Source organism: Jaculus jaculus, chromosome 3 (assembly GCF_020740685.1).
Source record: "Jaculus jaculus isolate mJacJac1 chromosome 3, mJacJac1.mat.Y.cur, whole genome shotgun sequence".
Lineage (NCBI taxonomy): Eukaryota > Metazoa > Chordata > Mammalia > Rodentia > Dipodidae > Jaculus > Jaculus jaculus.
This window is the reverse complement of record NC_059104.1, coordinates 149,322,211-149,337,275: the sequence shown is the minus strand read 5'-3', so window position 1 is coordinate 149,337,275 and position 15,065 is coordinate 149,322,211. Positions and strand designations below refer to the sequence as shown.

General features: G+C 42.6%; 1 protein-coding gene across 4 annotated transcripts in view; it reads right to left on the bottom strand.

The window, feature by feature from the left end:
* Positions 1–15,065, bottom strand: part of Prc1 (protein regulator of cytokinesis 1) — a 37,129-nt gene that overhangs the window by 11,371 nt on the left and 10,693 nt on the right. For all 4 annotated transcript variants that reach the window (XM_045145000.1, XM_045145001.1, XM_045145003.1 and 1 more), the window contains exons 4-9: positions 9,867–10,100; positions 9,618–9,788; positions 8,543–8,692; positions 7,501–7,648; positions 5,574–5,710; positions 1,539–1,634 (exon numbers count right to left, since the gene is read on the bottom strand). In XM_045145000.1, the coding sequence (XP_045000935.1) occupies positions 1,539–1,634; positions 5,574–5,710; positions 7,501–7,648; positions 8,543–8,692; positions 9,618–9,788; positions 9,867–10,100 (936 nt within the window). The remainder of the gene's footprint in view (positions 1–1,538; positions 1,635–5,573; positions 5,711–7,500; positions 7,649–8,542; positions 8,693–9,617; positions 9,789–9,866; positions 10,101–15,065) is intronic.

Below are 15,065 nucleotides of genomic sequence, written 5' to 3'. Positions count from 1 at the left end.
GGTAGTCATGAGCCCTAGGGGTGTAATGTCTCCTGATGTCTGGCTAAATGTATATACAATGCTCACCAAACTGCCCAGTAAGCACTTCTCTTAATGTTCATACCCATATATTGGCGCTACTCTCATTTTTGGTTAGAGAAGCTTCTCTTTTCAGATGGCAGTGACCTTGGGGTGACTCAAAAGGCACTATAGTGCTAAGAAAAAGTGACAGAGGAGTGCTCAGCACTGAAATCAAGGCTCAGGGTCCATTGCAAAAGAGGTGGCAGAAAGAGTGAAAGGATGGGTAGGACTCCTTAAAATGTGGTCCTCCAGACACAAAATGGCCTGGATCTCCATGACCTCACAGTGCCTGACACTACCTACACAAGACCATCATAACAGGAGGATAAGATAATGAAATCAAAATAAAAGAGACTGAGGGGTAGGGGATATGATGGAGAGTGGAGTTTCAAAGTGGAGGGAGGGAGAGGACTACCATGAGATTACAGTATTTACAATTATGGAAGTTGTCAATAATAAAATAAAAAAGTAAATCCATTGAAAAAGAAAGGGTAAGCAAATTATGTCTCAGCATCTCAGTTTCCTCATCTGTAAATATGGAAATAACATCTGCCCACAAGATACTGTGACACTGCTGGGCGTGGTGGCACACACCTTTAATCGCAGCACTGGGGAGGCAGAGGTAGGAGGATTGCTGTGAGTTTGAGGCCACCCTGAGACTCCATAGTGAATCCCAGGTCAGCTTGAGCTAGAGTGAGACCCAACGTAGAAAAACAAAAACAAAACAAAAAAAGAAGGGTTGGAGAGATGGCTAAGCAGTTAAGTACTTGCCTGAGAAGCCCAAGGACCCCGGTTTGAGACTCACTTCCCCAGAACCCACATTAGCCAGATGCACAACGGGACACACAATCGGGAGTTCGTTTGCTGTGGCCAGAGGCCCTGGCGTGCCCATTCTTTCTCTTTCTCTCTGTCACTCTCAAATAAATAAATTAATTAATTTAAAAAAATCAAAAAAGAAGATATTGTGACAGTAACATGAATAAATGAAAACACTATGAAATTGTTATCTAGTACTATTACTAATAGAACACATAATGAAATCTAGAGCACTTTTGTATAAACCTACTTGCCTTATGTTAATGGGTCAAACTGTTTCCCCATAAAGCACCGAAGTCCTAAACCCAAGTACCTCACTGTGAGAGAGAACAGTATCCAAATGAAATCATGAGATGGGCCCTAATCAAGTAGGACAGAGAGACACAGGGAGAAGATGGCCATCTATGAGACATGCAGAGATCTCAGAAGAAATCAGCCCTGTCAATGACATTTTGGTTCCAGAAGTGTAAGAAAATGTTGTTTACTACTCTATGGTGTTTTGTTATAACAGGCCTAGCAAACTCACAAACCCTGACAGTTGCTACACTGAAGAACCAACACACACTTCTGATGTCTGCCTAGATCTGGAAAGAAAGACAAAGCAAAGGGCACACAAGGAAGGTATCTTCTAGCTAGGCACCAAGAACTCTGACCAGTAGTACCTTAGGGAGTGTTTTCTGGAGCTTGGCTCGTTGCTTTTCTTCTTTTAGAAGATTTCCTCCTCGGTTTGTAAACCTACTTGGATCTGAAGCTTTTCTCTGAAAACATATTTTATTTAGAATAAAACTCAGATTAATTAATTACTTCTGGTAAGAGTCTTTGCTCTCTTAAACCAGGCGTGGTGGTACACAACTTTAACCCAGCACTTAGGAGGCAGATGTAGCAGAGGTAGGAGGATCGCTGTGAGTTCAAGGCCATCCTGAGACTACATAGTGAATTCTAGGTCAGTCTGGGCTAGAGTGAGACCCTACCTTGAAAAACCAAAACCAAATAAATAAATAAGTCTTTGCTCTCCTAAGATATGTATTATGAAAGTCATTAAAGTGGCCTAATAAATTTTACATTTCTATTTTCTCAGCACTGAGAAATGGTTATGTTCGCAGTCAAGGGCACATATGACCACATGCAAGGTTATCCACTGGAGTTTTAATATAAAAGCTTTTTAATATATAAAAAAAGGCTAGGTGTGATGGCATACACTTTTAATCCCACCAGCACCTAGAAGACAGATAGGCAGATGACTGAGAGTTCAAGGTCAGCCTGGGTTAGAGTGTGACCCTATCTCAAACACCCCCCCCCCCCGAAAAAAGGAGCAAATGTTATAGGCTCCTTTCTGTCTGGATGTTGGACCATGACACATTACTACAGGATACAGGGTTATGTGGGTGGAGCCCCTACCTGTCCACTAACATCTGACACACTGACACAGAAGGCAGTTTAACATGCGCATAGCCAGTAGGTTTATGTATAATCTGGGTTTCATTAAAAACACAAAACAAACAAGTTTAAAATGCAAAGTGAGGGGGTTGGGGATAAGTGCTAACCTACCAAGCACAAGGCCCTGTGTTTGGTATTCAGCACCAAGTTAAAAAAAAAAACAAAAAAAAGGCAAGTGAGGGGTGAGTATGTGGCTCAGTGGTAGATTACTTGCTTAGTAAAAACTTCGATTCCCAGCACTGTAAAAAAAAAAAAGTACGATGGGCTGGGAATACAGGTGAGTGACAAGAGTATACACGAGGCCCTGGGTTCAATTCTCAGTACCATGAAAATACATAATTTTAAAAAATCTGTTAAATTTACTCATTCTCTTCTTTTTTGGGGGGTGGGGGGAGGGGATGTGGACAGGGGCAGGAAGGTTCAAGGTAGGATCTCATTTTAGCCCAGGATGACATGGAACTCACTCCGTAGTCTCAGGCTGGCCTTAAACACACAGTGATCCTCTGCTGGTGTAGGCCATGCCTTGCTCTTTTCTGTTTTTTTTTTACTTTTTTCATTTGCTTAATTTATTTGCAAGCAGACAGGGAGGCAGAGAGAGAGAAATAGTGAGGAGACATACACAAAGAGAATGGGTGCACATGGGCCTCTAGCCAGTGCAAAGGAACTCCAGAAGCATGTGCACCTGACTTAAGGGGGCCCTGGGGAATTGAATCTGGGTCCTTTAGCTTTGCAGGCAGCACCTTAACCACTAAGCCATCTCTCCAGCCCTGTTTGTTTTTTTGAGGTAGAGTCTAGCTTTAGCCCAGGCTGACCTGAAATTTATGTAGTAGTCTTGAGGGCAATCCTCCTACCTCTACCTCCTCAGTACTAAAAGTTAAAGGCATGCACCACCATGCCTGGTCTGTTTCTATTTTTTAAAATATTTTATTTATTGGTGGGGGGAATGGGAGGAAGAATGGGAATGGCAGGGCCTCTAGCCACTGCAAACTCTAGAGGTATGTGCCATTTTGTCCATCTGGCTTTACATGGATACTGGGAAACCGAACTTGGGTCTTTAGACTTTACAGGCAAGTGCCTTAACCGCAAAACTATCTCTCCAGCCTTTTTTATTTTTATTTTATTTTTTTATGAAAGAGATAGAGAAAGAACTGATGTGCCAGGGCCTCCAGCCACTGCAATCAAACTCCAGATGCATGTGTCACCTTGTACGCATGTGTAACCTTGTATGTTTGCATTACCTTGTGTAGGACCTGGCTTATATGGGATATGAAAAGTTGAACATGGGTCCTTAGGCTTTGCAGACAAGTGCTAATGTAAGTATGTAACAGCATAAATTAGGTTTATTGGGCTGGAGGGAAAAGGCTTAGCAGTTAAGGCATTTGCCTGCAAAGCCAAAGGACCCATATTCAATACACCAGTATCAACATCAGTCAGATGCACAAGGTGGTACATGCACTTGGAGTTCCTTTGCAGCAGCTGCAGGCCCTGGCACACCCATTATTCTATCTCAGGCTGACCTGGAATTCACTCTGTAGTCTCAGGGTGGCCTTGAACTCACAGCAATCCTCCTACCTCTTCCTCCCAAGTGCTGGGATTAAAGGTGTTATTTGAGAGTGACGGACACACAGAGAGGGAGAGACAGACAGAGACCAGAGGGGGGGTTATGTCGGGGGGGAGTGCTAGAGACAGCGCCAGAGCCTCCAGCCACTGCAAATGAACCTCAGACACGTGTGCCTGCTGTGCATTTGGCTAACGTGGGTCCTGGGGAACCGAGCCTGGAACTGGGGTCCTTAGGTTTCACAGGCAAGGGCTTAACTGCTAAGCCATCTCTCCAGACCCTTGATAATTTTTTTTTTAAAGTAAATTAGAAAAAACAAATAAATAAAAAGTAAATTAGGGGCTAGAGAGATGGCTTTGCAGTTAAGGTGTTTGCCTGCAAAGCCAAAGGGCCCAGGTTTGATTCCCCAGGACCCACATGAGCCAGATGCACAAGGGCACATGCATCTGGAATTCGTTTGCAGTGGGTACAGTCCTGGCACACTCATTCTCCCTGTCTGTCTCTCTGCTTGCAAATAAATAAAAATAATTATTTCTTAAAAAGTAAATTAGGTTTATTACTCAAAAATAGGGGCAGGTAATCAGAATTGTTTTGTCTATGTGTGTGTGCACATGGAGGGGTGTGGGGAAGGGAGATTAGTGTGCACATGGAGATGAGAGGACAACCTTGAGTATTGCTCTTCAGGAATGCCATCCACCTTTTTTGAGACAAGGTATCTGTCTCACTGGCCTGATTAGGCTAGACTTGCTGGCCAGTGAGTCCTAGCACCAGGAGGACAAGGCACTACCACTGGCAGTATTTTTATGTGATTTGGGGATAAATCACTGGTCATGTTTTTTTTTTAAAATATTTTTATTTTTATTTATTTGAGAGAGAGTGAGAGACAGATTGAGAGAATGGGTGCACCAGGGGCTCCAGCTGCTGCAAATGAACTTCATATGCATGTGCTACCTTGAGAATCTGGCTTACGTGAGTCCTGGGGAATTAAACCTGGGTCCTTTGCCTTTGCAGGCAAGTGGCAAGTATCTTAACCGCTAAGCCATCTCCAGCCTCTGGTCATTTTTGAGAGGCAAAGCTTTACTGATTGACTTATCAGCCCAGCCCTCAGAAGTATTCCTGACAATCTGGAAGCCATCTTGAGAACTCTTCTGAACTGCTTGATTGATATAGCCTAGAAACAATAACTGGTGTGTGTGGTGTGTGTGTTGGTGGGGGGTGGAGAACAACAGCAAATCATTTCTTTCTTTCCTTGTTTTTTTTTTTTTTATGTGGGTCTCTCTCTAGTCCAGGTTGACCTGGAACTTACCTCAGCCTCCTGAGTGCTGACATAAAGGCATGTACCACCATGCTAGGCCTTTCTTTCCCCACTTAAATGTGCATGTGCCAACCAGGGACACTGCTGTAGCTCTCTGTTCCTGTTTCCTTGTCACTGATTTCAACCAAAAGTAAAGAGCACTTGAAGACTAATTGTAAAATCTCACAAGTCTTTCCACTTCTGAATCCTATTTGTTTTCTGCCTGCAAATAAATTTTCTCTCCCTTACTGGGTCTCTCTCAGACACAGCTAGCCCGCAACTCCTGCCTCAGCCTTCCAAGTGCTGGGGACTACAGCGGGGGGGGGGGGGGGGGGGGGGGGCACCATATCTGGCAAAGGCATGCTTTCATCTCACTCCAGAGAAAACAGACTAAACCTAGGGCATTACCTCAAACTCCAGGAAAAGCTTCCAGCTTTCTTCCCACTTCTGAACACCTTCAAAGAGTTCTCTGTGAGCTTCATAGTAGCTTTTTAACCGTGCAATCTCAGCATCATGCAACTGGAGCAAGTTTTCTGTGTATTCCTCTGCAACAGAGAGCCTTAGTAGTTAAAAAAACAAAAAACAAAAAAAAACTAACCAAGTGTGGTGGTGCACACCTTTAATCCCAGTGCACTCAGGAGGTAGAAGGATCCCTGTGAGTTCCAGGCCAGTGTGGGAGTACAGAGTGAGTTCCAGGTTAGTCTGGCCTAACATCAAAATAAAAATAGGGCTGGAGAGAAGTTAAGGCCCTTGCCTGCAAACCCAAAGAACCCAGGTTCAATTCCCCAGGACCCATGTAAGCCAGATGCACAAGGTGATGCATATGTCTGGAGTTAGTTTGTAGTGGCAGAAGGCCCTTAGTGCAACCATTCTCTCTCTCTCAAATAAATAATAAATAAATAATAAATAAATAAAATAAAAATCCCCAAAACTCTTTTCTTGGAGCTAGAAAGATGACCAGCAGTTAAAGGTGGTTACTTGCAAAGCCTGCTGACTTAGGTTCAATTCCCAAGCCATCCATGTAAAGCTGGTGTTCATTTCCAGCAGCAAGAGCCCTGGCACACCTATTCACACACAAATAAGATTTTATTTTTATTTTTTTTTAATTTTTTTTTTTCTAGCCCAGGTGGACCTGGAATTCACTATGTAGTCTCAGAGTAGCCTCGAACTTGCAGTGATCCTCCTACCTCTGCCTCCTGAGTGCTGGGATTAAAGGCACGTGCCACCACGAGCAGGTCATTGAAGAATACTTTTGAGGCAAGCCCAACAGAATGCCCCCCCCACCATTTTTTAATGTGTGAGAGAGAATTGGCATTATCAGGGACTCAGCCACTACAATCAAACTCCAGGCCTTGTGTACCCCTGTGCACTTGTGTCACTGTGCATATCTATCTGGCTTACATGGGACTTGGAGAGTCCAACATGGGTCCTTAGGCTTCGCAGGCAAGTGCCTTAACTGCTAAGCCATCTCTACAGCCCAGGAATTTTTGAAAATTCTTTTAGTGTTTAGTATTCCAATTAACTATTCTACCATAAAATGGAGTTTTCTTCCTTGTAATAATATGCTACAGGAATAAGTTTACATATATTATTTAATAAAAGAGCCAGACTGGGAAGATGGCTTAGTAGTTAAAGGCATTGCTTACAAAGCTTGGAATATGTCACAACATTTGTTGAACTGTTGGGTACTTTCATCCTCTGTTCAGTTTAGGGCACCCTAGAACTCCACTGGGCTCCCTGATTTGGATTCCTCCAGCTCTGAAATAGGGTTAGGCTTTTACTCGCTGATGCCTCTGGATTATGTTGTCAAAATGTGTGTACCTTAGTGTCCTCATCTCACGACATGAAGATTAACTGAGGCAGTATTTTTAAGGTTTGGCATTATCTGCTCAAAGCAGAAATCTACAACTACCTGGTGAGTGTTTTGGGTTTGTAGGAAACAAGTGAACAGCCCACATCAAGATCACCACCTTTTAACCCAGGCCTACATGTTCTCCCTCATATGTGGATCCTAGCTACAGATGATTGGGCTTCTGCGTGAGAAGGAAAAAACTCAGTAGCAGAGGCCAGTAAGTTAAAAAGGAGATATAAAGGGAAGAGAAAGGAAGCGAAGAGGGTACTTAATAGGTTGGTATTGTATATATATAAGTAGAATGATTGAGATGGGGAGGAGATATGATGGAGAATGGAATTTCTAAGGGGAAAGTGGGGGGGGGGAAGGTACTACCATGGGATATTTTTTATAATCATGGAAAATGTTAATAAATAAATAAAAAAAGAAAAATAAAGGAAAAATAAATAAAATGAAAAAAAAGATCACCACCTTTGTACTAACCAGAATAATAAGGGGCAAAAGCCTGTCTCTGCTCCTGGCTATAAAAACACTGGTCCCAGTACTGAACCAACTCCACTCGAATCGCCTCAATCACTTTTTTCATGTTTTGCATTTTTAGTTCTTCCAACCGATCCAATTCTAATTGCAGCTGAGGAAAAAAACACATGTTAAAGGTTACTGTCACACTTTTATATTCACTTAGATTTGTAAAAGTTTCTCCCCGTTTGAATAAAACTACAACACAAAGCTACACAGGTAAATCAACAAGCTTTATAGCTTTTTTTGGTTTTTCGAGGTAGGGTCTCACTCTATCCCAGCTGACCTGGAATTCACTATGGAGTCTCAGGGTAGCCTCTAACTCACAGCGATCCTCCTACCTCTGCCTCCCGAGTGCTGGGATTCAAGGCGTGCACTTACCACGCCCAGCTCTTTATAGCATTTTAAAAAACAGAACAGAGGTAGGAGGATTGCCATGAGTTCAAGGCCACGCTGAGATGACAGAGTTAATTCCAGGTCAGCCTGGACCAGAGTGAGACTCTACCTCGAACCCCCCCCCCCAAAAAAAAAGAAAAAAAAAAAAGAAACAGAAATCTGGAGCTCAGGGAGGGCAGCCTGCGCTACGTGGCATGGCATGGGTTCTACATCAGTACACTGACAACCCCGATGGCACTGAATATCACCGCAAGGCCTGCATTGCCACCGGCTTCATGGGCCTGTACACTGTAGCCTTCAGGGTCACCCTAAACCCCGCGAACACCATCCTCAAACGAGTGGTGAGAATGGGCCAGTACACATTCACTGTGGCCCCAGAGCTGTTCCTGAGGTGGAAGGTGGGACAGACAGGCTTTGTGCCAATAAAGCAATCTCTCCCATGTGACAATAAACAAACAAACAAATAAATCTAAGGAATGTGCCCATGAAATAGAAGATAAACAGGCTACTTGCAACTCTGGTGGCCAAGAGAGAAGCTAGTAAGGACAGGAGACTGGAGCCAGAAATGTTAATAGAAGACTGCTTACACAGCCCTCACTGGGCTTCTTACCGCATTCCTGATCTTGGCTTTTGACCCAGTCGTAATTGTGCCCACAGATGCTCTCTCTTCTTCAGGTATTTCTAACCTGTCCCAGAGCTCTCGGATTTGAGCCCGGAGTCCCTCACACACAGCTTCATTTTGTGATTTTTGCACTTCTAGCTATAGCAAGGAAAGACAATTGTTAAAGCCAAATAGCACAGCAGCCTTCTAGAGAGAAATGTCTGGACCCACAAGGACAGGAAGTACTTTTATGAGATTCATATTCATTCATTTATTGTCACACTGTTTCTCTCTCTCTCTGTTATGGGAGATAGGGTCTCACTATGTAGCCCAGGCTGGCTTTGAACCGTAGCCTCCTGAGCAATGGGATTGCAGTACAAGCATATGACAACAAGTCTGGCTCACTTTCACATGAACGCTAAGAGGCATGTTTAAGAGCCCAAGAACACAAGCTAGATACTTATGGTAGTATCTGAGACCTCAGGAATAAGATTCAAACTATGAAAATTTTTTTTCAATGAATCATTAAGATAATGTTATTCATCTAAAATTTGTTTCATGTCCTTAGAATATTAAATTTTACATTTTACATATACTTTTTTTAAACTAAAAAGTTACAACTAGTGCTATTTTATCTTCCCTTATTCTCTTATGTTGGCTCCTTACTTAAAAACTGAAGAAAGAGCTGTCACAGGACTGGGGAGATGGCTCATTGGATAAGAGCACTTGTCCCACAAGCATGAGGACCCAAATTTAATCCCTAATACCCATGTAAAAGCTGGGTGTGCCCACACATGCCTATAACCCCAGCCCTGAGGAGAATGGAGATGGAAGAATTGCTGGGGCATGCTGGTCCCCCAGACTGACCAAAAATCAGCAGTTCCAGCCTCTGTCTCAAGGAAACAGTGCAGAAGAGTGACAGAGGAGGACACCCAACATTATACTCTGGTTTCCATACACATGTACAATGGTATATACACTCTACATACACATGCAACATACCAGGAACATACACACAGAAACAAAGGAAGACTTCAAACTTCTGTATAGTATCAAAATCCCAGGCCATAATTTGAGATGTCACCTGCTGTAGCAGTTTCTGTAGTGCTGTAATATTCTCCAATGATAAACAAAAGGCACTTTCATCTTCACACACAACGTCTCTTTCAAAGCTGGTATCTGGAGTGTGTTCTAATTCTTCCATACACAGTATAATTTGTCTCTTTATACTGACAAACTGCTCATGTCTAGATTCCTATAAAACAAAAGTATTATAAGATGCCTAGAAAAACACCAAATATACCTTGAAGATATATGAATGCAGGCAATATACCTTTGTTTCCCTCAAAGTTGCCACATGCTGTCTGAATAGGTTCAGCTCTTCTAATGTGGGGACAGAGGTGTTATCAATATCATAGAGAGGCATGCAAAGAATTTCACACAGCTCTTGATCTTGTTCTTGAAGTAGCTTAAGTTCCTGCTTTCTTTCCTTTTTCTGTTTTCTCATCAACTCTACTTGAGTGCGCAAATCTTTTTCTAGTTGCAAGACAGTTGATTCTCCTTCTTCCTGTATAAGATAAAATACCAATATTATATAATCCCAAGTGATTCCTTCATATGATGACAAAGACAACTAGGAAAGCAGACTTTTAGTTATTTACAAATAAGTGAACTCACGGCCAACAGAACAAGGCACAGAGATGAAAGGTAAATAGGTACCAGAGCCTTCTTTTTTCTGACAAAGTATCTTACATAGCTCGGGCTGGCCTCAAACTTGCTACATGTAGCCAGCGATGACCTTGAACTTCTAATCCTCCTGCTTCCACCTCCCAAGTGCTGGGATTCCAGGCATGCACTATATTGATATTTTTGTTAAAATGAAATTGTTATATTTTGAAGCTGGTGTGATGGTGCACACCCCAACTCTTGGGAGGCAGACATAGGAAGATCACTGTGAGTTTGAGGCCAATTTGGGACTACAGAGTGAGTTTCAGATCAGTCTGGGCTCCAGTGAGACTCTAACTTGAAAAAACAAACAAACAAAAAAAGCCCTTTTATATGTGTGTGTGCACGTAAACATGCCAGAGTCTCTTGCTCCTGCAAATGAAAGTCCATCTAGCTTTTACATGGGTGGCTGGGGAGCTGAACTCGAGCCAGGAGGATTTGCAAGCAAGTGCCTGAGCTATCTCTCAGCTTAGCTTTTTTGTCAACTCCAATTTTGTTTTTCTTCAAGGCAGGGCTCACTCTAGCCGAGACCACGTACCATGCTGGCCTTGAACAGCAATCCTTCAATGCCCACATCCTGAGTGCTGGCATTAAAGGTGTGCACCACCACAGCTGGCAACACCGTATTGAATGGGCTTTTGTCAGATAATTGTGTCCAAGCTTCTGCACATGCTTAATATAGTAAGCAAGGCTAAACTATGATGTTTGGTAGGCTAGGTACAAAACTTTGACATGTGATGGCTTTACTGGAATATAACCCTACTGTAAGTTAAACAGCTGTACATGTACAAACATCACTATTGTTACCTTCAGAACTCATTTCATCTTACAAAACTATTCATCTAGCAAAAGGTTCTCATTTAACCCTCCCACTCGCTTCAGTCCTGGGCAAAACTGTTCTACTTTCTGTCTCTATGAATTTGGCTACTCTAGGTGCCAGGGCGCAGTTCAAAAGGTGTAAAAGGAATGGAAAGCTTATTTTGTTTAGCTAGAGTGATGCATCTAGATCAAACTGAAATACCCTAATAATTCCATGACTATCACCTTATCAGTGACAATTTACTAGTCTCTGTTCTATTCCTAACTGATAAACATGGAAGAGGAATAGTAGATATACAGTCCATAAATGCACTCAGCTTCATTTAACATTTGTTTAAAAATGGCCATGGAATTGAAGGAAGACCACTGTGCACCCATTTTTTCACTTTGTTATATTAAAAGTTTAAACTAAATAAAGAGAAACTTGATAGCTAAAATCAATTATTGGGCTGGAGAGATGGCTTAGTGGTCAAGGTGCTTGCCTATGAAGTCTAAGGAGCCAGGGTTTTTTTCATTTTTATCTTTTATTTTTATTTATTTATTCGAAAGTGACAGAGAGAAAGAGGCAGATAGAGAGAAAGAGAGAATGAGCACACCAGAGCCTCCAGCCATTGCAAATGAACTCCAGATGCATGTACCCCCTTGTGCATCTGGCTAATGTGGGTCCTGGGGAATTGAGCCTCAAACCAGGGTTCTTAGGCTTCACAGGCAAGCGCTTAACCGCTAAGCCATCACTCCAGCCCTGGAGCCAGGTTTTTTTGTAGCTATTTTTTTTTCAAGGTAGGGTCTCACTCTAGCTCAGGCTGACCTGAAATTTACAATGTAGTCTCAGGGTGGCCTGAAGCTCAAGGTGATCCTCCTATCTCTGCCTCCCGAGTGCTGGAATTAAAGGCAAGCACCACCATGCCAGAGGAGCCAGGTTTGATTCCCCAATACCTATGTAGGCCAGATGCACAAGATGGCGCATATGCCTAGGTTTTGTTTGCAGTGGCTAGTGGTTCTGGTGTGCCCATTCTCTCCCTCTCTCTCTGCCTTTTTCTCTCTCAAATAGATAAATACTTTGAACAATCAATTACTTATATTTTAGAGAGAAAAAGGCTGCACCAGAGACTCCAGCCTGCAAAGGAACTCCAGATGCATGCCCCACACTGTGTGCATCTAGCTTAACATGGGTACTAGGGAATAATACTGCTAAGACATCTCTCCAGTCCTAAAATCCATTATTGTTATATCACTTATGCTACTCCCTCTCGAATGGTCTGCCTGATTGTTCTTCACTTCCTTTAAAGGCAATCTTGCTAAGCTGACTACCGATAGGAACTAGAATCTCCTAGGGAATGAGCCTCTGATCATGCTTGAGAGAAATGACCCTAGATTAAGTTAACTGAGGTGGGAAGACCCACCTAAATGGTGAGTGGCACCTTTCCCCAGGATGGGGTGCTGGACTGTGTGAAAAGGAGGGAGCTAGCTGAGCAGCAGCATTCATCACTCTCTTCTCTCACTGGGGACTGAATGTGACCAGCTGCCTCAAGCTCTTGCCACTATGCCATGATGGACTGTAAACCCTGAACTATAGCTAAAACAAACCCTTCTTTAACTTGCGCCTGGTCAGGTATTTTGTTTCAGCAATGAGAAAGAAATATAGCTATTATCAGCTTTCCAAGCTCCACACATATCTCAACTTTGCTTTTTCTTTTCTTTCTTTTTTTTTTTTTTGTTTTTAGAGGAAAGATCTCACTGTAGCTAAGTTGATCTGGAACTCACTCTGTAGTTTAGGTTGGCTTCAAACTCACAGTGGTCCTCCTTCCTGAGCTTCCTGAAAGTCGGGATTACAGATATAAAATGCCCTGCCTGGTTTGTGTCTCAATTTCTGTGATACTGATACTTTTCATTGGCTTTAAGCTTGCTTGAGGTGTTTCAGGGTTCTATTTCCACATCCTTGACTTATGCTGGCCCAGCACAGACAAATCAACAAATAGTTAAGGCTATTCTGAATTGTACCATGTACTCCTGGCCTTCAGGCTTTGAGACTGCTCTTCTGAAGTAACTGTCCTGGCTGGTTCATGGTATGCAGATCCTTAGTATGAAAAGGACCATAAAGGTTGGGATTTGTATAGTATCTTTTTTTTTTTTTTTTTTTTTTGAGAGAGAGAGAGGGAGAGAATGGGTGCACCAGGGCCTTTCAGCTGTGAAAACTCCAAACTGTGAGCCCCCTTGTAGGCATGTGTGGCATTGTATGCTTGCATCACTGTTGCGTCTGGCCATATATGGGACCTAGAGGATTTGAACAGTGCTTAGGCTTCACAGAGAAGCGCCTCAACCCCTAAGCCATCTATCTCTCTAGCCTGTAGTATACTTTTTAAAGAAATTTTTGGGCTGGAGAGATGGCTTCTGGTACACCTATTCTCTTTCTTTCTGCCTCTTTGCCTGTTACTCTCAAATAAATAAATAGATAGATAGATAGATAGATAGATACAAACAAACAAACAAACAAAAACATTAAAAAGAAATTATTTATTTGTAAGCAGGGGTGGGGAGGAATGAATGAGTACACCATGCCAGGGTTTATTACTGCTACAAACCAAGTCCAGATTAATGAGTCACTTTGTGTGTCTGGCTTTATGTGGGTACTGGGAATTGAACCTAGGGTGTTAGGCTTTGCCTTAACCACTGAGCCAGCTCCCCAGCCCCTAGTGTCCTTCTTAGTACCACTAGGCTCTTACATCCTAGGTGCCCCCTTTCATTCTTTCAGAGAAAGAACAGTAGTACTTTTTTTTTTCCTTTAAGTTAATTTAAAAAAAATTTATTGCCGGGCGTGGTGGTGCATGCCTTTAATCCCAGCACTTGGGAGGCAGAGGAAGGAGGACTGCTGTGAGTTCAAGGCCACCCTGAGACTCCATAGTGAATTCCAGGTCAGCCTGAGCTAGGCTGAGACCCTACCTTGAAAAACAAAACAAACAAACAAACAAATTTATTGTGAGCCAGGCATGGTGGTGCATGCCTTTAATCCCAGCACTCGGGAGGCAGAGGTAGGAGGAGGGCCATGATTTTGAGGCCACCTTGAGACTACATAGTGAATTCCAGGTCAGCCTGGGCTAAAGTGAGACCTTACCTCAAAAAACCAAAACAACATTATTATGGGGCTGGGAAGACTGCTCAGGGGTTAAAAGTGTTTGCAAAGCCTGCTGGCCCCAGGGGCAATTCCCCAGCCACCCACATAAAGCTGGACAAGCATTCATTTACAGTAGCAAGACACCTATCACACCCACACACAGAGACAGAAGGAGGGAGAGAGAGAAATAAAAATTTGGACTGAAGAGATTGCCTGCAAAGTATGATGACCTAGATTTGATTTCCTAGTACCTATGTAAAGCTAGATGCACAAAGTGGCACATACTTTTTATTTGCAGTGGTAAGGGTCCCTGGCATGGTTATTATCTCTTTCTTTGCTTGCAAATATATGAGTAAAATATTTTTACAAAAGAAATATGGCTGGAGAGATGGCTTAGCAGTTAAGGTGCTTGCTGGTGAAGCTTAAGAATCCAGATTTGATTCCACATGAACCAAGTAAGCCAGAGGTACAGGGTGGCAAATGTGTCTGGAGTTTGCAGGGGCTGGAGGCCCTGGTGCGCCCATTCTTCTACCTCCCTTCCCTCCCTCTCTTTCCAAAAAAGAAAATATTAAAAATAAATAACTTTTTCTGGTGTAGCAGGGCATGTCTTTAATCCCAGCACTCAAAAGGCAGAGGTAGGAGGATCGCTGTGAGTTCAAGGCTACCCCGAGACTATATAGTGAATTCCAGGTCAGCCTGGGCCAGAGTGAGACCCTATCTCAAAAGACCAAAAAAAATAATAATTTTTAAAGCATTATTGTTTTTTTATTATTTATTTATTATTTATTATTTTTATTGCTCTACATATTTTTTTTAAATTTTTTTGTTTATTATTTATTTATTTGATAGCGACAGAGAGAGAAAGAGGCAGATAGG